Genomic DNA, 26,713 nt, shown 5'->3' on the forward strand with positions numbered 1-26,713 from the left:
CTTTGCTGTCTATTTGTAAGGTGGGTAACAATAACCTGTCCATTTTATATAGTGTCTGTCACGTCTCTGACTGTCTGTCACTTGTAGTGCCTTTTCCTATCTAACTAAAGCTTATGATGCATTTTCTAACTGTCACTTAGTGCCATTAAGGTACCTTTTCTAACACTCCATCCGTCATATACTGTAGTACCTTTCCTATCTACTTTGCTGTGTTGCTCACCACTTATATAGCGCCTTTCCTGTCTGTGTGAAGGTGGAGAAGCACTCTGCAGTGTATATAGAAGTGATGCTACCTAATATTTATATAGATATGTAAGATGCTATTATGTAGGTAAAAAGACAGATAAACAATTTATAAGGTAGATAGAGAGGCAAGGCACTATAACGAGAATTGCCTGTCATATCTCTTAGAGAGTGACACGTCTGTCTATCGTATGCAGTGCTGTCTGTCACTTATACAGTGCCTCTCCTTTTTTAACTTGCTATATTGTTCCTTTATCAGTATGCTGCTGCTAGAGTATGTGAATTTCCCCTTGGGATTAATAAAGTTTATCTATCTATCTGTTATATAGTGCCTTTCACATCTATCTATCTCTATCTTTCTATCTATCCATCTCTATCTAATCCTGCCGACTATGCTATGATATAGCGCATTTCATGTCTGTCTATCTAATATGGCGCCTTTGCTGTCTCTTTGCTTATTTAGTTTGCTTCCTATCTGTCGGTCTGTTGTGTATATAGTGCCTTTCCTACCTGTCATTTGCTTAGATAGAAAAGGCCCCATATAAACAATCGATAGACGGGGAAGGCCCAGGTGCTCTGTGTTGTCCTGCCTGTGATGGTGTGAGAAGAAGCTCTCTGTCATCAGCACAGGCCAGGACACCTATGGTAGAAGGTGTAATTAGAATAACATGAAGTGTGGAGTCTGACCTCTGGGTTAGAAGTTAAGGAGAAAAACATTTTGTGCAGTGTGCTCAATTTGAGATGCTGTAAAATGAAAGCTGAACTTTCCCAAATTTCCCTAAAGAATACTCATTTTGGCCCCACCCCACTGAGTTACTGATGGTGACAGTTGGTGCTTCGAAGGCACCTAAAGAAACTGAAATGAACAACACAGTAATAAATAAGTTAGAAGAGAAAGTTGTGAACCTTTAGGAGAACGCAGTGGGAAACTCGAGATGTTTGAGATCGTGGCTGGCATTGTGCTAAAGTCACTTGGGAGTGCATTTAATTGAGTTTTAATTACTGGTGACGCAGAGAGTCCATCCGGGTGCTTTTTTTTTTTTTTTTGTTGGATCTTAAATTTTTAACGAATGCAATTTAATACGAGACGTTCAGGATGCTCTTCTTGGGGTGTCCACCTGTGCTTGTGTTTCACTGCCGAGTGAAGTGACCAGCGTCTCAGTGTTTGCCTTTTCATTTTTTCTACATAGGCTTTATGTACCTTTTAGTCTTGAAAGATTTTCGGCTTTGGCTGGTCCAAAATTTGGTGTCTGATGATGACAAAACCCTCGCCTCCAGCCCAGCACACTCCTGATGGGAATGGTAGTCCTTGCGTCAGTGCTGGTTTTTGAGTTGCTGGCCCTCTTTTCCCACTATGCCTCTCTTTTACAATGGTACAGTAAAAATTGGTTCAGCCATCTTTGTGGGGTTAGCAGACAGCTTAAGGTTTTATTTATGTAGGTGTCATGCTATCTTCTGGCCATGATAGTCACTTTGCACTGGCAGGAGTCTTGAGGTACAGAAGTCCTGCCGCACACTTTGAACAGTTGCTTTCTCACCTGTAGGATGAGATGAGCTTTTTTTTTTGACCTCAGAGATGTCTTCAAACTCCACCAACTACTTGTGCCATTTAACAACTGTGAATCGCATTATTTACAATACTTAATTTGAAACCATTGACTCCAGTCTTACAACATCTTGACACCTCACTCCAGTTTGAAGTGGATGTTGATGCCACCGATATTGGAGTGGGAGCCATCTGGTTTAGATGTTAGATTTATGGAAACTTCATCCTTGTGGTTTTCATTCCTATACTCTCTTTTGTAAAGATAGAGAGCACAATGTTGTTTCCAGAATAACACCATTTGGTTGGTCTTCTCTGGATGCTGACCACTCAGGTGCCATCTTTTAAGATAAACAGTAAAATGAGAGCATTTTGTATTCTGTCATTGTAGCTAGTGCGGCAGGCCATTGGAACAGAAGTGCTGGGTCTGTAGGTCAGACTGGGGGGGCCCAGTTGAGGTGCTGGGGGCTTGTTGGGAGGTACATCCTACAGAGAACTCCTGTGACCTACTGGTGGTGGTCTCTTTTCCTTGGAAGGAACTGAAGACCCCGTTACTAGGGATAAGGTAGCCTGGTCTGTCGAGGTCACCAGGACGAGCAGATGGAGAGCGGGCTGAAGGAAGTCTGTGTGCTTTAGGAAGGAAGGAGTATTGATATCGGCTTTCACTTGCGGCCTTGTGTTTAGTGTCACTGGTAGCTGTGCTGCTTGACTTCTTTTAGTAATTAACTGGATGACATGAGGCTTTGAGAGACCTTTAAGGGGTTGGCTTTGTCTTTGTTGACACTCAGTATTTGTTTTGCTTCTTTATTTTGGAGTTTTTAGCTTTGCATAGATCTGGTAAATTGCTACAGGCCATGTCACTTATGTAATATTTACATTTGGTGTGTGTACTCGCCTCACACAGGTGAGTATATAATGTAAATGTGTGTGTGTGTCATGTTCAGTTGTGACGGGCCGGTCGTAAGGTGTTCTGGACGTAGACGGACCAGAATGCTGTATGTATTCAATCCTGACCGTTTGTGTAGTACAGTATGAAGTCCCTTAAGTCATATTTTATCATCATTCTTAGCACATAGTGAAGATTTTCTACCATATTTTTGTAAATTATTTTTTGTGTAATGTTTATATTATCATTTTCTTAGTTCATTATGATAGATAGATACTTTATTAATCCCAAGGGGAAATTCACATTCTCCAGCAGCAACATACTGATACAATAAACAATATTAAATTAAAGATTGATAATAATGCAGGTATACAAACAGACAATAACTTTGTATAATGTTAAATGTTAACGTTTACCCTCCCGGGTGGAATTGAAAAGTCGCATAGTGTGATGGAGGAACGATCTCCTCAGTGTGTCAGTGCAGCAGGACGGTGACAGCAGTCTGTCGCTGAAGCTGCTCCTCTGTCTGGAGATGATCCTGTTCAGTGGATGCAGTGGATTCTCCATGATTGACAGGAGTCTGCTGAGCTCCCGTCACTCTGCCACGGCTGTCAAGCTGTCCAGCTCCATGCCCACGATAGAGCCTGCCTTCCACACCAGTTTGTCCAGGCGTGAGGCGTCTTTCTTCTTGATGCAGTATTGTTATAAACCTTTTATCTTCTTTCACTATGCATCATATAGATATTCAACCATTTTCTTAGTTCTTATCTATTTTTACAACCTATTTATTAACTTTCTTTTGACATTGTGAAACTACATTTATTATTAGATATTTTTAATGTTTTATTTTTTTTGTTTATACCAAAAGCGGTCGGTCTTTACCACACCTGACCGGTATAGTGTTCACATGACTGCTGTTGCCTCTCCGTGACTCGTTACTCTTCATGTTTATAGTCTTTTTATTATTCGCCCGTTTACATTCCACAGTGTCAATTACAAGTTTTCGAGGAAGCCATGTATTAAATGATTTTAATTTGTAGGATTGTGTTAACTTATTTTGAATGTAAAAGTAATGGACATTAGAATGCTGTTGTGGCAGTTAATGCCTGTAATCCATTAGAACATTAGAATTTTGACAAACGAGAGGACACCCTTGGGTTCACTTACTTAAGTTTTATTGATAGACTGTTGAATACATGGTTTGTAGGATCTGTCATAGATAGATAGATAGATATGAAGGGCACTATATAAGAGATAGATGTGCTAATTTAAAAAGAAAAGTTTATATTCCATCCTTAAAGCATCCAGAATGAGTCTGGTATTGCAAAACCAAGTCTGTGTTTGCCTGTTGTATTGATCTTTGCAGGTGTGTTCTTGGACTTTTTATGTAAGGATGACAGAACTTAAGAACATTGGACAAACGAGAGGAGACCATTCAGTCCAGTTTGTTAACCAGATGCTTTCAGATCAGGTAGTTGAGGTTGAATTGCACATACAAGTTAAGCATTTCACTGTGTTCTCTGTGTGTTTGTGTGTGATGGTAATGACGCGATACACCTGTGACGTAGGTAGTATTGGACTGGTGCTCCTATTTTGATTTGGGTATTGATACCAACTCTTGGACTTCAATCCCCATAACAAAATGGTTCCAAAGCAAATAGCAGATAACTCCTCTCAACCCCCGGTTTCGTTTTACAGCAGTATCGTTCCCCACACTCTGTACATCGATAAGAGGAGCCATCCAGCCAGTTTACATTTGCATATTTTCAAAGAGAGGGAGGTTGGATGTTCTGAAAAGGGTCCACTTTGGAGACCCACTTGTACTTATAAATGTCAGAGAACGAAAGGCTTGAAAATTACCAGTTACCTGTTTTCCATTCCCCTGCAGCCTTCACGCCTGCAAGCTTACCTACCTACCTTGTGTACGTAATTCTGTACGAGGGGCCTCCTCTTTGGACCATTCGACTCTTTCACATGTGTGTACACTAGCCGTCCCCCCGTGGCTTTGCCCGTGTATTCGTGAAACAGGACAGTGAGGAGGCCCCACCCAGCTCTCCACTCCTGACGTCACTTTTCTCCCTCCCCTCGGCCCACAGTCTCCATCTCGGATTAGCGCGAATATCTCGCTCCTGCAAGCGAACTCTGATTCTTCAACCGGAATGTTCAAGCAAATTATACCAAAAATACCCGATCTAAATCCGTGAAGTAGTTCTCTCGTTTGCTAGCTAAGCAGAGTTAAGGTTACGCCCCGAGGCAGCCACGTGAGTGAAGAGGGCCCCTCGGCCCGCAGCCCAATGAGTCTCTCTCGGATTTGCGCAAATAAATCGGTACCGCAAGCGAACTATGATACTTAGTGCGATGAGAAAGTCACAAAATCAACCGGAATGTTCAAGCAAGTTATACAAAAAAAAAACCCCCGATCTAAATCCGTGAAGTAGTTCTCTCGTGAAAAGCAGACAGACAGACAAATGGGTCTAAAAAACTACAACCACGAAATTTTTAAAACCGTTTCTTAGTGAGCACCTATGGGTCACGGGTAACCTGCATTGCAAATTTCAAGTCCTTGTGGTTTGGGAGATTTGGTGATGAGTGACTCAGTGGAATTTGACTTTTATAGAGCTATAGATTCAGAGAGCGGTTTGGGCTCCTTGGTGACCCCAGCTAGATTACGTACCTACGGTAAAATCAAACAAGTGGATGGTCCCCCTTTGGAGGTCCAGTCAAGCTTAGAAACGACTGGGTGAGAGGTGCTTGGTGTTTACTTCCACTAATGGTACCTTACTGTTTTAAAATTGGGGGTTTTCAGTACTTTGTAAGTACCGGTATACCACACATCCCTAAACCTAGGGGGGCTTTTATTCTTTGTCATAGCTTATTTGAAGAAGTGGATTCAGAAGAAGGTAAGGTCAGCCAACTCTGAAAATCCCTGGGGTGTCAGACATTACTGAGTTGTGTAACTCTGGTCTTGTGTGACTTTTATCGTGTTGGCAATGTCTGCTCAAACAGACCTCGTGAATATGTCCTGTCATTTTCTAACCCACCTAATCCACACCAACCTTTGAGGGTTTGTCCACCTTTGTGAATTTAACATCCCAGTCTAACATCAAGCCAATGAAGCTTCAGGGGTATCAAACTGTCCAGTCAGGAAGCACAAGCAATTGTGAATCATGTAATGAATTATTATTATTATTAACTTCACCTGCTTGGTGATCTTTTCATGGGATAGGCGCTATATAAATAAAATGTGTTTTTAGCTGGAGGAGTGGGGTGGTCTCCCTCGTGTAATCAAATACGATCGTAAAAGCGGGGTTGGCGGTGGGTTGTCCAGTGTGATCACCAGAGCATCATGGGCATTGCACAAGTCGAGCTTTTCCTCCTTGGTGAGTCGAGCGGATTTGTCATTTTGGGGTTTGGGGAGGTCGTCCAGGATTGGCTGCAGTCCTCCTGCTATGCTGGTGATTTTTGGAGCATTGTGGGGGTTTCATCAGGGGTTGCCTGTAGTTCACCTGCAATGCCACCACGGCCCACAGTTTGGGAAGTGCTGCTTTATAAACATATGAAAATGACAGCTCAAAAGATGTCCATTTTATTAAATGTGTAATATTTTATAATTTTGCGTTGGACTGGAGTCCAATCCTGTGCTGATTCCTGCCTTGCAGCTCCCACCCCAGTGACCCTGAATTGGATTAAGTAGATTTTAGGTTATTTTAGAATTTGTTTTCATGATTTTCTTTTGCATTGTGCTGGGTGTTGTGTTCTGCACGGTCAGCGCTGCAGTGAAAGTCCTCCCCTCACTTGTGTTTTCACTTTTATGAAGGTTCCCCCCTATACATTGTCTGAGTGACAGAGAAGACCAGCCTCTGGTTTTGGGCTTAGTGTCCATCTAATCTTCTTAAGCTAAAGGGCTTTTTGCTTCCTAGTTGCAGCGCCTTTGGACGTGGGCTGAGAGGGTGGACTATTACAGCTGGGTGGGGCGTCTGTTGTTATCTTGATATTAAAATGAAGCTTCTAATGTCTGTGTGGCTATGAAGACCTCCTTCTAAATTACTATTATTTTCTTTTTCTTTTTTTCCAGTAGCTGTCTCCGACACAGATGATTTAATCTTGACGTTTCACTCAGACAAGCACTGAGTTGGCAGAGGAGTGCCAAGAAGAATGGCAGATGTGGATCCAGACACATTGCTGGAATGGCTGCAGATGGGACAGGGGGACGAAAGGGACATGCAGCTGATTGCATTAGAGCAGCTGTGCATGCTGCTTCTGATGTCTGACAATGTAGACCGCTGCTTTGAAACGTGAGTGAGGACCTCCATGCTTATTGACTTTGCTGCTTTGGGTGTTCAAAGGGTCAGGTGGCTTTTACTGAGCAACAGTTTAGTCTTGGGCTGCGGTCACCTGCTCACCGGGTTGTGACATTTCTCCATCCCACCTTTCCAGTCGGACTAGGGCTGGGTGATGTGACCTCAGATCAACAACACAGTTAATTGAACATTTTACCTCGATTACGATTCATGAACGGCCATTTTGTTGTTGTTGTTTTTTTTTGCCCTCATAGTTTGTACTGTAAATGTGCTCCGCTATTAAATCTGGGATTTGTTTCTAATGAAAGTGCATATGTTTGTGATTTTAAAATGGCTGAAGGAAACACACAAAGCATTTATGGTTCAGCTCTTGTTGTGACTTCACTAATGTCTTCTCTCACACTGTAAGAAAAAACCACGGACTCTGTTTTTGCACCCCGTCATTACCCGCTCCACACATTGAGCTTTCATTGCATTTTCTGAAATCAACGCACATTATAGAAATGAATTAAAGGGCGAGTCAAAATGATGTTAACTCTAATGCTACTGGTATGGATAGACATACACAGTTTTTGTGGACAGTTTATGTGCCACATATGGTCCGTGTGTTAAACATGATGGCCAACAGGTTGAGACATTCACGTAAATCGCGCAGTGGTAGTGCTACTGCTTTGCATTAAGGAGACTGTGGAAGATTGTGGGTTCGCTTCCCGGTTTCTCCCTGTGTGGATAGTGCTTTGAGTATTGAGAAAAGCGCTATATAAATGTAATGAATTATTATTATTATTAAATCATCTCACACCTATGAAGTATGTTTAGTGAATAAATTGTTTCCACCATTCAAATCTCTCTATTATTAAAAAAAAAAAAAATCTGGGGAGACGAGACGTGATCTTCTCAGAAGACCATTTGACATCCTGTGAGAGACACTTTAATGTCACGTGAGACAACATTTAAAACAAGTTCTCGGACATCTAACCCAGCAGTTGTTGGAAAGCCTTTGACAGACACACTTCATGTGCTCCCAGCTCTTAAAACAACGACAAGCAGAACACGCAGCTCGCCAGCAGCAAGGCCACATGATCCGATAGCATCTCCTTAGCGTGCGTTCAGCCTGACCTCCAACCCCTTCACAACGTGAGCAATGTTATACACCACGCCCGGGGCCCGAAATAAAGGACGAGTATTGTTTTTACAAAAGTTTTAAAGTAAAAATGAAAATGATGCATATGTAACAATCTCTCTTTAAATTGTATATCCGGTAAACCAAACTCTCGGGTGGGCGAGCGAAGCCCCCTAATGTTAACCCTAATTTTGACTCGCCCTGTATTATGTTATTGGTGGTTTAACTTATACCTGAAGATTTTACAAACTTTATAGCTGAAGCAAAATTATTAAAAGAGGGGAAACACCTAATTATAAATTACTTATAAAGAATATCATAATAGAGGATTTTTTTTGTTTGTACTCTAATGATGACTCGGTGCAGTGCTTTATTACATTGTAGTGTGAAGTTTACATTGTAATATCAGGCACGTTGTAACACTAAGAAAGGTGGCTATTGTTGTGGCAGAAACATGCTGCTCACAGAAGGCCTCAGGATGTGCAGGCAGAATCGAGCTTCACTTCATCACGTGATGTTCACATGGTCCCCAGCAATCAGTAACTCGGCGCCTTTCCTTCAACATCCCGTTGTCCTCCAGTATTTCTCCGCCCAATGAGCGTAGCACTCTTATCTTATCCATCATGGCCACCTGGCAGGCCCTCTCTCTCCACCTCGAGCCCAGTCAATCCCTGCCATCATTATCTCTAGTCCTCGGCTTGTGTTTGGGGGGGCTTGCCCATCAGCCTCTCTCTATGTACCTGAGCTTGACTTCATGAAATATTGGTGGTTTCCAGCTTGCTAAGAAAAATAAAAATATACAGGCACAAGCCTCTTAGTGATTTAACCCTTGCTGTACTAACGTGCACTATGATATAATGCTGATTTTCGTTTATGCTCGTGATTCTCTTTGAACATACGCAAATCAAAGTGGTGGCTCTGAGGCCAAGGATCTGTGCTGGCATCCAGAAGGTTGCCGGTTCAAATCTCTGTCACTGCCAAAAAGAGATTCTACTCTGCTGGGCCCTTGAGCAAGACCCTTTAGCTGTAACTGCTCCAGGGGTGCTGTACAATGGCTGACCCTGCGCTGTGACCCAAAGGGGTATGCGAAAACTAACAAATTCCTAATACAAGAAATTGTATAAGGTGAAATAAAAGAACAAAAAAAATCTCTAAGAATATACATTTCTATATCCCCCCCCCCCCCCCTTGGGATTCACTAGATCCCCAACAGTATATAAAATGTATTGTTGTCACAGTATTTATTTATTTATTTATTTAATGTGCTGAAAAACAGCTGTAGTTCAATTGTAAGTAACTTAAGTAAAATTTCATTTATTTTTTATAATTTTATTGAAATCATACAACATTCCATACAAATAGATCAATTTTTACAAAGAGAGGATCGAAAACAAATTTCATTTATGTAGAACCTTTTTAAAGACATGTAACAAAGTGCTTAATAACAATAGCAGCACGAAAAAGTAAAGGAGTATATAAAAAAGTGAGGCCTATAAAAACATGCAGACATCATCATCATTTATGACACACACAACAGAGCAGCAAGTCACCACCCAGGTCTCCTCATTTCGATTACTGATATTGTAGCGTTGTGTCTGTTAAAGTGATGCACACTTACCAATTGCCAGGTTCAGCCCATGTCCCAAACGTCGCTGCCGTGTTCATCCATTGCACTCTACGGCTTTGACAGCATTAGCAGCGTTTTCTGTCGTAATGGCTGCAAGATTCTTGTCCATGATGTCCCACGCGGGAAACTTCTTTCTCAGACTCCGTCCAGTCATCTCTGACGTGTGATCAACTGGAAAATATGCGTCTCTGTTACGCAGCTTCCATTCATCGTCAGTGTAGTGCAAAGTAAAGCTCAAGTATGGCTCCATCATCCTACTCGATCAGAGGTCAGCTGTGGTGACAAAGTGCTGAACAGATTTCAGTTCAGCAGCAAACTTTTTACGTCTTGTTTTGTTCATGTTGGGCACCACGGTTTTGGAAAAATATTCTTGCAATGGCACAGTGTATCTTGTGCAGAGGGTCTTAACCCACTGTGTGCCAGTGTATCTGTGAGTGTGAGCCTTACCCTTCACGATGCAGTAGGAAATAGTGTCACTTATTTCTTTCCCATCTTCTTGAATCCTTGAATATTTTGTTTTTGTAGGAACTTACAACTTGTGTAAGATTTGTAAATGCTGGTGTTGTCGAGAGCTGCGTTGTGGAGGAAGTTGTTGCTGGACGCTTGTCAATCTGTCTTTTTTTTTTTTTGAGCCAGGCACTGTTCATTTTCGATGACATAGTTGGGCTCCAAGTGTTGAAACAGAACAGTGTTACCTTTGCTCGCTGAATCTCTCTTCTCTTTACATTTAACTTATTTTTGTTTGGTGTCATCTACGCTGAAATCAAAATGTATCCAAACGATGGATACAGCATTTGGTAAGCGTTGCTTGGTGTTCTCCTCCATGTTGCTTCCCGGTCTCAGACTGGCCGGGGCAGAGTCACATGACAACACATAAGGTAGTGTGTTCTTAACGGGATGGTACATGAGCACACTGGGGAAAGCATTAACAGAATTTAAAAAAGAAAAGTACTAACAGAATGAAAAAACAATAACCAACGTGGGCAAGATTACGCCAGTTAGAGTTCTGAATGTCAATTTTTGATTGTCTAGGTTGGACAATGTGGAGAAATGCAAGGTCACTGTTGATTTGTTAGTCTGTCTGCAAGGAAAAAAATTAAAGATAAATGGTATTTTTGGTCAAAATAAAGAGCGAAGTATTTGGATGAAATGTGGATCACTTCACACCCAATGAAATTCAAACAACTGAGGTGAAAGGTCAGTGTTAGTCACAACTCCGTTTGCGTAGCTTAGTTTTCTCAGAATTTGTCCAACTTGTAGCGATGAGTGCATTGAACATTCACATGAAATTTCTGACTCGGGTTTACCGTCTGTCCGAGAGCACGTGAACGCAGCATTAACGCTCCTATTGTGGAGAACTCAATCCCGTGACACTTCCTTCTGTTAAAGATTCTGATTGGAGAAAATCAACCTCTCTGACGCACTCCTCACTAATATCCTGCAGAGGTTTTCTAATTCAAGTAATATTTGGTTATGAAGAAGTTTACTTACACTAGTGAGGTCGAAAACAAAGTTCATCTTACCAAGTAAGAGAGGGAGCCTTTACACTGCTAGTTGTGTAAATCCATTACACCTGTCAGTAGGAGGCAGTGCTGCTCACTCGAAGGTCTGGCTCTCAGTTTTTGTCGTTGATATTTACATGGTGTGCCCCGCCGAGCTGTCTTTGTACCAGCCACGGTACCTGTCGAAGACGGGCAATAGAATAATCTTCTTATACGCTACTGTGGCTGTCCGTTTGTGTGTCCAGGATTTTAAATCACCTGCAGCTCGCAAACCATTTGAACTATTGGCCTGAGATTTGGTACACATGTACTATGTGACGTCTACAATCCGCTTTTCAGGTGATGATTGACCTACAAGGTTATTCCTCTTTTAAATTGAATTTTATTTCATTGTAGAATCAACTCTGGCAGTGGCCAGAAGGGCGGCTGTGCAATGCATGTATACAGGCGCCGTTCTCATCCCTACCACTTTTGCCATCACATCCTCTACCTCTTCAAATCTTAAATCATTCTTGAGGCAGATTGAAGACTTAAAAAAGTGAAAAATTAAAGAAAACGTACTAAGTAATTGCAACACAAACGCTGACTTCATCAGTTTTAACGTGATAAAATGCCGGCGAAAGCAGAGTAGAAGCAGGCCACTAGGGTGGAGAAAACAAAAGCTGCTCAGGAAGCAGCAAGCACATCAACCTCTGAGCAAACGAGTGCTAAACGTACAAAGAAAGGGGACGAAAACTAGGAATGCTCAAGTCCAGTAACGTGCAGTGCACCGTTACTGGTTTAAAAATACTTACCGCCTCTTGCCCTGTGTGTACCTTCACCGCCTTTCCTTTGCATTTAAGTGTTTCTTGAGCGTCTCTTCACTGGAGACTCTGTCTCAGTCGCGCTCCCGTTAAGGCCTGCTTATTTTCCAAGACATGCGTCTTGCCTCCTGTCTGGTTTTATCCTCCTTTTGAAGGTGACTCTCAGCATGCCCTCTACACCTTTACTAATGTCTGTGGACCGACGCTCACTTTCTCAAGCATGCTTCCCAGACACACTCATTGTTTTTGAGGCACCTTTTTGCCTCCTGTCCTGTTTTATACTTTTGACCTCGACTGTGTCCCAGCATGCCTCCTTCACCTTTACACCTCCTTGTGTGTCTCACACTTCCTCTTTCAATTTTGTCACCAAAAACATAACTGACCAATCAGATTGCTCCGAAGGGCGGGACACACACACACACAGAGATCTTAGTGTTTTATTATATAGTAGATAGCACTTTACTTTTATTACTTTGGACCTGTTAGTGTTTTTAGTTATCACAAAAATATGTTGAAGGCCGCCTATGACTTCTCTCGTAAACCATCTCTGGGGCTACAGGGCCAAATACGAATAATTAAGGGCCGAAATAAAAAAAAAAAAAAAAATGAAGTCACAGAGCAGAATATTTCACTTTCAGTTAGCTGTTCCTGATGAGCCACAATTTGGGTAAACTTATTCACAAAAATAATTTATACACGTAGAACCTGAACCAGTTTACTATCTCAATTAACGTCCCACCACCATGAAGTTCAAATGGAAACTGAAACTCAATTGGAACGAATTGTGCACAAGTTAATTAGGTAGACCCAGTTGAGTTGTTGCACAGCTGGCGGGCACAAAGAATATTCTGTTCCAAGCACCAAATACGAGATCTTTTTTTTCTAGAATTAAATTGAGTTTTGCTCAATAACAAAAGTGCAACACCCTGACTTTACATTGGCGTTGTGAACACAGTTGCCTGTTTTCTCTGCTGCACCCCTTGGTAATGATAGGCCACCAATTCGGACTAAAGCAGCTGATATTCATTGGCACTGATAGGGGGCTATCAGGATTGACGGAGTTCAGCTGCTTTCTTGGCTTTCCAGGCCTTTTTGCACCTCCTTTTTCTTCATGTGTTTAGTTCTTTTTCCCTGTGTCATTCCACAGAACTTTATTTATGGACTAATTTGTTTAGATTTCTTTGTATTTGTGGATTATTTGAGTTGTTGCTGACAGCTGGTGAAAATGTCATATCAATAGCCCCATTAGAAATATATTTACTGAGACAAACGTTGACGTATTCAATGTTTATTTTCCCCGCTGTATAAAGCTGGACCCTGCAGTCAAGCTCAAGGTCATCTAACAGTGGACTGTAAATTTCTGTGCTGTTACGTCAGCCATGTGAAGTGTATCAGTAGCGGCTTTCACACACAGATCGTGGGGAATTCCCTCGTAACTCTTCCAGTATTTGGTTTGCTTGATTGCGTACATCAGTTCAGGACGGTAATTTCCCAAATCGGTAGCATTCACACACGAAAACTCCATCTAAGTAAGGAGCTGAGAACGGCCCCAAAGGTCCTTAACCACAAGGTCTTGTTGTTGTTTGTGACTGTTGAAAAGAAAATGCATTGGGGAAGAGAAAAGGTTGAGGAGCGACAGTAGTCTGTTACCACCTTGGAATTTTGTAACGGAATGTACTTGAACCGCAAAGATGCATTTGATATGTAAACGGTTCTAGGGTATGGAAAATAAAAAATAAGAAAAGCAAATGCCAAGCAGCAATGGAAATGCATACAACTGTGTTTTTCACAAAGTTTGGTTTCTACCATGTGAGCACCTTCAGTTTTATTGGAGCGTCACTGTTTCTCCCTTCGATAGTGGGATAAATCCAGTTTGAATTGTTTCAATGTCCAGACGCTTTCAAATCCTGTAAAACTTCCTTCCATCAAGTGATTGAATTATTCATATTCATTATTCAGAATGAGTAGGCCGTGGTGGGCCAGGACACAGGGATACACACTGCTCTTTACTAAGGATGCCCAAGGTTCTTTTATGAACACACAGAGTCAGGACCTCAGTTTTACACCTCATCTGAAGGATGGCACCATTTTTGCAGCACGGTGTCCCCCGTCACTGTACTGGCATATTGGGAACCACATTCAGACCACAGGGTAAGCGCCCCCTGCTGGCCGCACTGACACCTCTTCCAGCAGCAACCCAAATACTGGCCGGGACTGAATATGCTTAGCTTCAGGCCGATGGCCTGGTCTGCAGTGCAGGGAGTACGACCATTGGCTGAAATCACTTCACAGAAGCCAACTATATATACATCAGGTTCCTACTGGCCGTGTTGCAAGAAGGCATCCTGGTCACCTTGTAAGAAAGTGGGAGGAATTGAGACGCCATTGACTTCCAGGAGAGGCAGAGTTTTTTATGAATTGGGAAGCTAGCCTTTCTAACAGTGCTGGTTGTTTGTCAGTGAAGGGGCACATTTTAGCTTTTCTTGTGCCATTGTACCTAAGATGTACCTGTTGTGATTACTGCTCTTTCATGATCTTTTTTTTTTTTTTGTTCTTTATTTCATCTTGTACAATTTCTCGTATTAGGAATTTGTTAGTTTTCGCATACCCCTTGGGGTCAGAGCGCAGGGTCAGCCATTGTGCAGCGCCCCTGGAGCAATTACAGGTTAAGGGTCTTGCTCAAGGGCCCAGCAGAGTAGGATCTCTCTTTGGCAGTGACGGGGATTCAAACCGACAACCTTCGGGATACCAGCACAGTTCCTTAGCCTCAGAGCCACCACTCCGCCCTTCTTCTAAGCCTTCTAAGTTTTTCTGTTTTGACTCCATAGGTTCTTAAATATTTTTAATCACAAGGATTCTAGATAGACCTCCTTGAAGTCCTCATGTTTATGATAAAGGTACTCTCTAATCACGGCTCTGGTAGAGTGGCGACATGTTTCTCACTAATGAGCCTGGAGAGTGGTGACATGTTGTTAATTGGCACTTCTCTGTACGTGTGACAGTAATGACCTCCTAACCTCCTCCTCCACCTGCACTTTTACTGAAGGAACAGGTTATGAAGGCAAACCGACCACCGATGACAATTTAGAGTCACAGGTCACCCTGACGGGCATGTCATTGTGATTTTGAAATAGAAGGTGTGTAACAGGAGTACAGAATGCAGATGTAGTTAATTTAAATGTAGATATTGGCAATTAAGATTTTTTTTTTTTTTAGAGAAAGTAGGGAAGTTCTGTATTTAAGCTGAAAGCACATTACAGAATTTCTGGTCAGAGAGTGTGTTAAAATGAACATCTGCATTTGCTGGATCTCGTTGCCTTGAGCTTGTTAACTTACACATCCTTGAATTGCTGGGAATAAAAAAAATACCTGACTGTGTGACAGAGTTCCCACTTTTTTAATCCCGATGGATGAGCCGCTCTTCTGTCTTCAGTGTCTGTAATACTCGACTCGCTTTCCATCTTTGTTTGCAGTGGCACTGTATGCATTGTATGTCTTGGTGAGCTCTCATTAGTTGGCAGCTCTCCTTCTCTCTCTCCACAGAGGCCTGTATGGTAGAGTGTCCAGACGGAAGCCACTCCTTAGTAAAAGGCACATGGCAGCCCACCTGGAGTTTGCCAAAAGGCACCTGAAGGACTCTCAGACCATGAGAAAGAAAATTCTCTGGTCTGATGAGACAAAGATTGAACTCTTTGGTGTGAATGCCAGGCGTCACGTTTGGAGGAAACCAGGCACCGCTCATCACCAGGCCAATACCATCCCTACAGTGAAGCATGGTGGTGGCAGCATCATACTGTGGGGAACTGGGAGACTAGTCAGGATAAAGGGAAAGATGACTGCAGCAATGTACAGAGACATTCTGGATGAAAACCTGCTCCAGAGCGCTCTTGACCTCAGACTGGGGCGGCGGTTCAGTACCAAGAAACTGGTGTAGTACCAGCATTGTAGGATTTTTGGTATTGGAAAGAAATGTCAGATTTCCTCTCAATTCCCCATTTTGACCTTTGACACTCACTGTTGCATTTGTGGAACAAGTGTCCATTTTGTAGGCTTTACGTAGTGAAAGGACACACTTGGATGCAATCAGTACTTCACAGGAAAAGCCCCTGCTATTGATTCAATGCAATTGTGACTTCACGGGCAGCTCTCCTTCCCCGGAGTGTTTACAGGAGGCTACCATCATCCCCTTAATGCGTTGACACAATCTGAACTTCACTGCTTTAAGAGGAAAGAGGCGAGTGGCCAGGCACAATGGAAAGCTTGACTAAGAGGTGCTTTTTATCTATCAATTGCTTCCGCACTGTTTTTGGTTCTGAGGCCTGAAAGTTGGTGTCGATACAGAAGTCAAAATGTACTGCAAGTGTTAATCCAGCACTAGTCCACATTACTGCTACTCTCCATTTTCACCTTTCGTCTGCACTTCTCCAGAATGGAGACTTTTGAAAAACGCTCTCCAGAGCCTTGTATCTCTGGCTCAGCATTGTATCGTGCGTCGTTGAAAAGCTAAGAGTTTTTGAAAATGCAGACCTCTAATCTTTTTCTTGCTTATTTCCGTGGCCCTTCCCTGATTGGATCCTGATCATTACAGTGTCTCATTATTTGATTGGCTGCCCTTCCTTGAAGAAAGCCACGTTCCAACATGGTAGAGTCAGAGGAGTTGCTTTCTGTGACGCTCGTTGTGTTGCTTACCTGTATGTATCGAAATTGCGTTTTGTCCCACTTGAATGCTGCACGCATGTGCAAAAGCCAAATAATTTACTGGTCGCTACTGTTTTGTGACAAATCCTGAGGTCGGTGGTGTTTACCAATCCTTTATAGGATTTTGTGCCAATATGCGTATACTCAATGTAAATGGATGGCTATGCCACTCTTGCTCTCTGCCATTCTGCTTTTGTAAATGATGTGAAAACAGAGATGGTTAGTTTAAAAAACGCTGTTTTTAAATCGTAGTAGACGTAGCCTGATGCAGCTTCTCTTTCTTTCCGCGTTTGCTCACACTGGCTGCTCCCAATCTTTTTTTTGTGCTTCCTCACATACCAGTGTGTGACCCACTGGCCTAAACTCTGTTCCACTGCCTTGTTTTTTCACGTTCTCTTTTGTGTACTGGTGCTCACCATGAAGAGCGCACTGTAGAATGAGTGACAATTGAAAACCTATTGTTGGCTGAATTTGTTTTCTTTTGTTTTCCAATGCAGGTGCCCTCCTCGTACTTTTCTGCCTGCACTATGCAAAATCTTTTTGGATGAAAGTGCTCCAGACAACGTGTTAGAAGTGACCGCGCGGGCCATCACGTATTACTTGGATGTGTCAGCTGAATGTACCCGGAGGATAGTTGGGGTCGATGGAGCCATCAAAGCACTTTGTAATCGATTAGTTGTCGTCGAGCTCAATAACAGGACCAGCAGAGACCTCGCTGAGCAGTGTGTGAAGGTGAGCACCACCTGAAGTGGGATTTTGAAAATTGTTTTTCTCATTGAGACTTTTAACAGTGGCCTTTTTATTTTTGGTGTGTAGCTAATGAATAAAAAATGATTTATTTACTTATTTTGATACTTTTAGGTTCTTGAACTGATATGCACTCGAGAATCTGGTGCTGTATTTGAAGCTGGCGGTTTAAACTGTGTACTGAGCTTTATACGAGACAGTGGCCATCTTGTTCATAAAGATACTTTGCACTCTGCCATGGCGGTGGTTTCCAGGTTATGTGGAAAAATGGAGCCTCAGGATTCATCATTAGAAACCTGCGTGGAGTCCTTGTCGAGTCTGCTTAAACATGAAGATCACCAGGTAGAACGTCTGCCACTTTTTCTCTGGGAAGTTCGTGCAGTAGGTTGGTTTTGTTCTTCGTGCACCTTGCTTCTCTCATTCATGTCCCCTTTCCTTGCCTCGAGTAGGTTTCTGATGGTGCCCTGCGCTGCTTTGCTTCACTAGCTGACAGATTCACTCGCCGTGGAGTTGATCCTGCACCTTTAGCCAAACATGGACTGACAGAAGAATTGCTGTCCCGGATGGCAGCAGCAGGTGGTAGCGTGTCCGGCCCGTCCTCGACCTGCAAACCTGGCAGGAGTTCTACTGGAGCAACGGCAACAGCGGCGGATTCCAAGCTTAGCAACCAAGTGTCAACCATCGTCAGTTTGCTTTCTACTTTGTGTAGAGGATCGCCTCTTGTTACACATGTAAGTCGCCAGTTTCCAGGCTTTCCGTTTTACAGACACCTGTAACAAGGTTGACTGTTTGCTTTGTTAAAATTGAAATTGGCATCTGCCAAATTCCCAACCCTTGTTAGAAAATGCATTTGTTAGAATCACTAGAAAGAACTCCGAACAGAAAGAGCCTGTCAATGGGTCGACGCTATGTGGCACTGTTGCCCTCTTTTTGCCAATAGTCAGACGCAGGACACGGGTTAAAACACCAAGAAGTTTAATTTCTTCTTTTAAATAAAGCCCTTCACACACCACAGCCACCAATAACAATAATGATAAATCTCTGTCCTACTCCTCTCGACTCCGGCTCGCTTGCAGGGTCTCCAGCAGTCCTTTATATAGTCCTTGACCCAGAAGTGTTTCTGTCCTTCCGCCCACGTGACCGGTTAGCACTTCCGGGTCTTTTTCTTCTTCCCGGAAGTACTTTGGAGCTTCTGTCCTTGTGACTTGTGAGTACTTCCAGGCTATGGACGAGGCATGTGTCCTCCGATCCTTTTATAGCTCCTCCTGGCAGTACCCATGGTGCTCAACAGGGCTGAGAAATTGGACTTCCAAGTCCCAGGGAATCTTGGGCACCGCTACATTCCATGGGAGCTGCCATCTAGCATTTTGGAGGAGACAGTGTCCAAAAATAGCTGTCTTCCCCCCCATTCTTCCATCCTCCGGGCGTCCCGGCCAACTATCACAACCCACAGAGCTCTCCCAATTTGGGCATATTCAGGACGAGGCCCACCATCTACCCCAGTTTGTTGGCATTTATGAATTGCACGGACTTGTAATTAGAATTGCTTTGATTCCTTCTTTATATTTGGTAAAGATATCTGTGCATTTACTCTGGAGCTAGTGGCTATAACTGCATGTGTCCAGCAGGTGGAGTGGAGCTGGTACGAGTGTAATAAATGTAAGAGAGGTTTAGAGTATGCACTGATAACACGACAGACCACCTCAGGACCCCACGTTAGGACCCAAGTGCAGCTGTGCAACAGGTGACACCTCAGCACAACTCTCGTTTGAATGGAGTGGAACACTGTGACGTTTTTTTTTTTTTTTGTACAGTGGCTGGAGTGCCAATCCTCCCACCAACCTGCGAGTTGCATTTGCAGACTTCATTTACGTAGTCTTGGTGCAGCACACTCCAGTTAATTTCCAGTTGCATAGCCTGACATATCCAGTGACTCGGCCCAACTAGTCTGCAGCTCACCCTAACAAAATGCAAACAGATTTGTAGGGTCAGGCTGGTATCTGGGTGGGAGCTGATAGCCAATGAACGTGCATACAACGCATATAATTCAGCTTGGAGGAATTGGGAACACGTATTTTGAACCTTAAAGAGCAGGGGAGACTCGTCTGTCTGTTGTCACATGATTTATATACAACAACAGAATGGAAGAAGATGAGAAAGGGTCAGTATATTGAAGCTGAACTTGCCCTGCCAGTAAAGCTTTTGCGTGGCACCATTGATCATGTTATTAGTTGTCAGAAAAAAGGAGTGAACTTGCGATAGTTTGGAAATATTAATCTGTCCTGGAAAGTTGTCCTGCAGTCTTGAGGTTTGAAGTCGTGTAATGAGACATTGACTGTATGTTTCATGAGAATTTTTAATGTAATCGTGTGGGTGATGATTCTTTAACCTACCGTTTTTATTTTCACTTTACTCTGAGGCTAAAATCAAATTTCAGGTTTCAGCTCCAGTAAACATTTTGTAGCTTCTAATGTGTCTGAAATGTGCGGGTGTGATTTGCAAGTCCTCGGTGTCCTGCCGTAAATGTGAAAGCCTTAGTACCGTTATCGTATCTTGGCATGTTTTTGCTTTCAGATAATTTGTTAAATGTTTCTGTTTTCTTAGGATCTCTTAAGATCTGAGCTCCCAGATTCTATGGAAAGTGCCCTGCAGGGTGACGAAAGATGCGTGTTGGACACCATGCGCCTGGTAGACCTCCTTCTGGTGCTTTTGTTTGAAGGAAGAAAAGCTTTACCAAAGTCCAGCGCTGGATCAACAGGACGAATCCCTGGTTTGAGAAGGCTGGATAGTTCAGGGGAACGATCTCATCGACAGCTGATCGACTGTATTCGCAGTAAAGATACTGATGCTTTAATTGATGCTATTGACACAGGAGGTAACTTCTCATTTGTATTTTATTTGAAGAGAAATGGCTTTTTATCGTGATTTTTTGGGCCACTCTACTAGTAGCTAACACAGTTGTGACAGTTATCTTTAGGCTACTGACTGTAAGCTTTGTTTCATGGTATCATTTTTAATTGTTCTGCTTTTTTGTATGTCAATAAATTTCATTTTGTGTATTGTAGCTTTTGAAGTTAATTTTATGGATGATGTAGGACAAACCCTTTTGAACTGGGCCTCTGCATTTGGAACACAAGAAATGGTACGAGCTTAGTCTCCTGTAACTTGTAACACTTTGATCTGTACTTGCATTTAATGATGGTGTCCGCTGTATAATGAATCTGTTCTGAATCTGAGTGTTTGGGTGAAGTGAAAATGTTTTATTTTAATTACACATGTAGACGCTGAAGAATGGGGCCCTCTGATATTTTAGATATATGGAGAGATCAATAAGTAGGTAGGTAGTTAGTATGTAGTTTGTTTAGCCCAAGAGGAAATTTAGCTTTTTATTGAAGCTCAAGAAATACTATGGAAAATAACAAAAATCTATCTTCAAAAAAAGAATACTGTGACTTGGCAGTTAACTCTTTGAGGGCTGAATATTTTTCCAGTTTTCTGAAAAACCACAGAAATCAATATGAAACATCCTTTGCTGCATGCCGTGGCTGCTGTCGGCGCCCATTTGGCAACTCTGGCAGCAGCGGGGACAACTCAGTGACCAGCAGGAATACGTGAAGAGCAGTAGTGGTCGCAGTGTGACGCAATCTGGTTTGTACCTCTTGACATTGTAAGAGGCAGTCCTCCCAGCTGAACGTTAGCATACACAGACATGTGCAGCACCACGATCAGCTGACGCTGGTCCCTTCACTTTTGTTTCCGATCTTCAGATTACTGACATCAAAATCCGACATCTCAGAGTCCGACTCAGTGATATGATACGCAAAACATCGTCCACTGAGTATTTTGTTTTCTTCATTCGCTTTGCTCTCTCGCCAGATGTCGATGCCATTTGAGTGGGTGTTTGCTTTTCGCTATTCACACACGTGCAGGAAATCTCGGTCAAATGAACAAAGCTAACTTTAAAGACAGTCGAAATAAAACATAACGCCGAGTTTTGTCACTGTTTACAGCTGATTACCATCCTCCATCCCTGAATTTCAACAAAAGTCGACATCCGCCCTGAAAGAGTTAAAGTCCCATTGAGGCATTATAAAGGCATATTGGCACAGGTATGAAGGAGTCCCGGGAGTGTTTCTCGACACACTTCTGCTCAGTGATTCTTTAGCTGAAAGTCCCCAGTGCTAGCGTGTCAGAAAGAGGGTTTGCAGCATCTCTCTCTATCTCTATTTATATTAAATAAATAAATAAATAAATAAATAAAACAAGATGTCCGTCCATCTGATGCCCGTCTTTCTGCTTTTGTAATGTCGTCTGGTGTTCACTTGTGGCTGGCATGAGATTATAAACCGTATACATAGTGGCGTACATTGGTCCATCACATCGTCCACAACAGGGCTGGAGTGCCTGAGAAAAATTGGCAACAGAGAGAGAGGAACGTGAAGGCTAAAACTTCCAATGAAAAAGATAAAGGGAGGTAAAGCACAGCTGGTAAACGGAGGTTCACAAATGCATAACACAAGCAAAACAGACGGACTTCCCATTAAGTCCATCGCTATGCTAGTTGCTCATACGTTTTGTCTTCATATTCTCCTCCACTTCCGCATCCAGCGGGTCCAGAAGGCGTCCCATAATTTATCCTTCCTTCCTTAATCAGGTTTTTAATTCAGCAGTTCTCTCTTGAAGTGTTGTTACTTTCTCAACACACCACAGTGTAAAAAAGGTTCCCACAAGTTATAGGCCATTAGTGAGGAATTGTATACAGTGTTCACGTGCACTTGGACTATTCAAAGCTCAAAGTTGTGTCGTTTCTTGACTTGGTGTTATTTTACACAATCTGAGGCCGTTGGGCTGAATGGCTGGTCCTCTTCATGTTTTTTCCTTTTATTGTGAACTCACTGAAGTCAGAATGTGAAATGTCAATTTCCGGTTGTACTATTTGGAGAAGTGAGAGGTTGCTGTTGATTTGCTACTTCAAGTTTATAAAAATGCACATAAAGATATTATATAGTTTATCAAGGTTAGAAGACATTATCATGTTTTCAGCTGTGGATGCTTGAGCGTTCACATGGATTTTTCGATTCGTCAACTCCTATTTACTGTCTAATAGCACCTGAGTTAAACATTAGTGAACAGTTTAGGGACACAACGCAAACACAATGACGTATACAGTATGCCTTGCGATGGCTGATATTGTTGTATAATGGCCTAAGTGTGGTGGGGTGGAAGTTTAGTTTTAATTTTTTCTAACGATTTTCTTTTAATACTCTGTACATCAAGACTAGTAACCTTATTTCAGTTTATATGGAAGAAATAAAACTGTAATGTCTAAAAAATAACGTTTTGGGATTTGTTTTAAATTTCAACATTATTTACCTTTAAAGTATTTCAGATTGTAAAAGTCAAGGGTTCATTTTCTGTCATACAGTTGGCTCGTTTAACAGAATCCCATCTAGCCACGACGTGTTTTAACGACGGAGCTTCCATTGAGATAACAGTATATAAAGTTGAAAATTGATGAAATGCCGTTGTTAGAAGTTGTGTTACAGTATTAATATTAATGTATACGAAGAATTGTTATGTTTGTGATGTATGTATTACACTAATGTTATGTTCGGTTACTTGAGGTCAAACTAGCTTCAGGTAAGGTGTTTGCTTGATGTGTCATTATGATGAAAATAATACAAAGGCGTGACCCAGGGTGCTGCTGGCGTGTGGAATGCAGCGATGCGGACGTGGAGCCTTCTGTATGAAGTCATCACGGTGGAAACATCAGACACAGAGGCACGCGCCCGCCACTTAAGACACGCCGGCGCACTGTTTGGCACGATGTGCTGTCATTAGGCGACACACAACTGTATGCTGCTAGCAAGTCAGTCAGTGGGATGTGGGAGACAATTTGTAAGAGTAGTGTGATATAAAAATGAAACATGACTAAATGAGGAACAGTGATTTTGTATTTCTGCCCAAAAATATTTTTGAGTTTTTGCTAGTACTTTTTAAAGTGATACCCTAGCCCACTTAAACTGAACCTCTAAAGCCGCAGTGATTTCTTTTCATTGTCCTTTGATTTTTATCTAATACCAGTACTCTTGGTGGATTTTTCTTCGAGTCACAGAAGGTATTTGAATCCTAAATTTATGAGGACAATCGTGTGGAATTCTTACAGCACTGGATAATGTGTCTTGTATTTTGCAACTGTATAAAGTCTACGATCTGCAGAATGGTGGACCATAGGATGAACCACGTTTAAGTCACCCCTCATCTTTTGGTGTTAATTTGTTATTTTTAGGTTGAATTCTTATGTGAAAGAGGGGCAGATGTCAACCGAGGTCAGAGATCGTCCTCGTTGCATTATGCAGCTTGCTTTGGCAGGCCTCAGGTGGCAAAGGTTGGTTCTCTTTCTGTATTTCTTCCAAACGTATTTTGAAAAAGTCGACTTTGCCTGACGTTTGTTTTTACTAATCGAATCATTTACTCTCAGACTTTGCTGCGACATGGAGCAAACCCAGATTTAAGAGATGAAGATGGTAAAACACCTCTGGACAAAGCGAGGGAAAGGGGTCACAGTGAAGTGGTTGCCATTCTGCAGTCTCCAGGTTGGTATAAAAACAAAAAAAACAAAACTAATGAATACAGCAATATCTGTCTTATCACTTTTTGGGGCCTTCCATGGAGTGAACGATTTGTCGATGGGGGGTTCACTTTGCTTCATCCACTTAACCAAAACACGCAATTGCCGTCATCTTCATCCATCCACTTGGAGGTTCTACCAGATTTGGCAAGAAGGATGGCTCTTGGGTTTAGATTTTTGCACTTTAGACATGAATGGGTCTGCTGCTGTTGAGTGCGCTCTCGACTTCAAAAATGGCGTTTCTCCCATAATAAATACAACGAACAGGGAGGACACTGAAGTTGGAATACATTTTCTGTTTGGGAGCTGACGTGTATTTATTCTCCCTTTAAATGTTAAATAAGTAAAGATGGCCATTTTTGATTTTTAATACAAGGATAATGAAGCTCCTAATAAATCATTGTCGTCCCATTCCCAGTCTGTGACACTGACCTGCAGCTTATAGATATCGAGGAGTGTGATGTAAATTTGTTATGCATCTGGCACTATAAAAAAAAAAACAACTCATTTTCTGTCAGTCCAGAAGTTGTCTGCTGGGCGTATTCAGCATTAAAGTTCACAATGTGCCATCTTTTGTAATTCATGTTGTAATAAATTTGCATCAGGTGGAACATCCTGTTGAGAATCCTAAAAGAAATAGTCACTCAAAATAACAATAACTTAGAAAAAGGAAAACTTGAATAGAGAAAACAGAGGAGTAAAAAAATGGAGTGCTAATCTCATTCGAGTCCCCTAAACCTTCTGGTGAGCTGCACTCGTTAATGTCGCAGAATGGCAGCAGGAATAAATGGTGTAAATAAATAAAATCCTTTAACAGATACACTGCAAGGAGGGCATTATGGTCTCCTATAAACTTGATTTTGAGACCCCTGCAGTCTGACCACCAGCTACTTCTCTCTGTGTAACAATTGGTGGCCTTCAGAGGTTTTAGCACTTCCTCTGTCTCCCATTTTGTGCTACTGTCATTTTTTTCCTATTTAAAATGTCCTTTGTTAGGTTATGGTGTCAGTTGTAAGTGCCATCTGTTGGAACGGAAAATGCAGTGCATTTTATTCGTACATATGAGAGACACCTTGGAATTTGCGTGTTGAGAGTTGACGCCCTTGAGTGAGCGTGTCACAAGTGATGTCATTGGCATTGTGGATTGCATTTCCACTTTGTTGAGTAGATTATAGTGAGGTGACTCTTGTGTACTAAATGCTGGCGCTAGACCACCAGTCCACTATGAAAAGAAAGCCAGGACAGTAACCCCTTTTGAACTGTGGGGGTTTAGTGCACAGGAACCCGCTAGTGTGAATATTTACAAAAATGTTTTGCACCCACAAATACTGTATATCCAAATGTTATTGCTGTAAATGAGATGCAGAAAGATGCAAGAAACGTGGGATTGATTATGCATCGGTCATTCTAATGACGTGTGTAAAGCTGGCTGACGAGACAGTTCCGTGGATGCAGATAGTGGTGGTGCAGTTATGAGATGAAATCTCCTGTGGACAGCCTCCAGAAAGTTAAGTAAAGTTTTGTTGTGCTTTGATGCCAACATAGGTAAGGATTTACAGAAGTTGGTAGCACTCCCAGACAAAGATGATGTTAAGCCAGGCGCAGGACAAGAAGATAAATCCAGAGAAAATTGTAAGCTGTAATTTTTGTAGTGAAGCACTGGAACAAAGAGACACTAGTGCCCTTATCTTTCACATTCTTTCCAATGACATGGTACTCATGGGGTTGCTGGGATTTGCAGTCCTTTTTCACTAGCAGGGCTGCTGTGTCAATTATTGGTGAAGATCCGTGAATTATAAACCCGCGAATCGCAAGGGCCGACCTGTATAGATATTAGTAATAGAGTTGAAATTTTAAACATAAATATACCGCCACCTCATTAAGCCTCACCCTCAAGCTTTGTTTTTATTTAAATCACTAGTGTGGATACATGTTTGAAGGCCTTTATCTCTTAAAGTTAACGCATTATTAGAAAACCACCCTTCATCCATCATAGGTCACTGCATTAACGTATCAGACACCCTCCTCACTGCAAGAACTTACTTGGTAGGCCTGGCTAGTGATGCTGAAAACTTAAAACGGCTGTTCTCCTTCTAGGAGACTGGATGTGCCCAGTAAATAAAGGAGACGACAAAAAGAAGAAAGATGTGAATAAAGAGGAAGAGGAGAGCAATGAGCCAAAGGGGGATCCAGAAATGGCGCCTCTCTACTTGAAGCGTCTGCTGCCTGTGTTTGCACAGACTTTTCAGCAAACGATGCTTCCTTCGATAAGGTGAGTAGACACGATCAAAGTTCTGTTCAGTAATTGATTCAAATTACTTAGAAGGAGGAAAAAGAAGCAAGAAGAAAATGCTTTTTGGAGATATTTTAAACATTATGAGGGGTTGTGGCCAAAGGCAGCCATCTAATGCTGTGTGTGTCCAATAACATCCCCTGGCAGAGTAAATATACCGTCTAGTTGGCCACTGCATGGATTATATCCCATGGTGCCCCTGTTCATCAGAATTTTGAACATACTCAGCACGACAAAGCAAAACCACAGTTCTAGAACCTTTTTAAAACTTGCTAAAAATAGAAAGCTGATATGACATTGGCATAAGTATCCAGAC

General features: G+C 42.2%; 1 protein-coding gene across 10 annotated transcripts in view; it reads left to right on the forward strand.

Annotated features, from left to right (window-relative positions):
- Positions 1-26,713, forward strand: part of hectd1 (HECT domain containing 1) — a 98,541-nt gene that overhangs the window by 5,612 nt on the left and 66,216 nt on the right. For 9 of the 10 annotated variants that reach the window (XM_028821341.2, XM_028821346.2, XM_051919997.1 and 6 more), the window contains exons 2-10: positions 6,748-6,967; positions 17,224-17,458; positions 17,588-17,815; positions 17,923-18,204; positions 20,078-20,348; positions 20,539-20,615; positions 23,763-23,861; positions 23,955-24,069; positions 26,202-26,376. In XM_028821341.2, coding sequence (XP_028677174.1) covers positions 6,828-6,967; positions 17,224-17,458; positions 17,588-17,815; positions 17,923-18,204; positions 20,078-20,348; positions 20,539-20,615; positions 23,763-23,861; positions 23,955-24,069; positions 26,202-26,376 — 1,622 coding nt within the window. In that variant the 5' untranslated portion in view covers positions 6,748-6,827. The remainder of the gene's footprint in view (positions 1-6,747; positions 6,968-17,223; positions 17,459-17,587; positions 17,816-17,922; positions 18,205-20,077; positions 20,349-20,538; positions 20,616-23,762; positions 23,862-23,954; positions 24,070-26,201; positions 26,377-26,713) is intronic. The other variant, XM_028821342.2, reaches the window with a different exon arrangement.

This window comes from Erpetoichthys calabaricus, chromosome 16, assembly GCF_900747795.2.
Source record: "Erpetoichthys calabaricus chromosome 16, fErpCal1.3, whole genome shotgun sequence".
In the NCBI taxonomy this organism is placed as follows: Eukaryota; Metazoa; Chordata; class Cladistia; order Polypteriformes; family Polypteridae; genus Erpetoichthys; species Erpetoichthys calabaricus.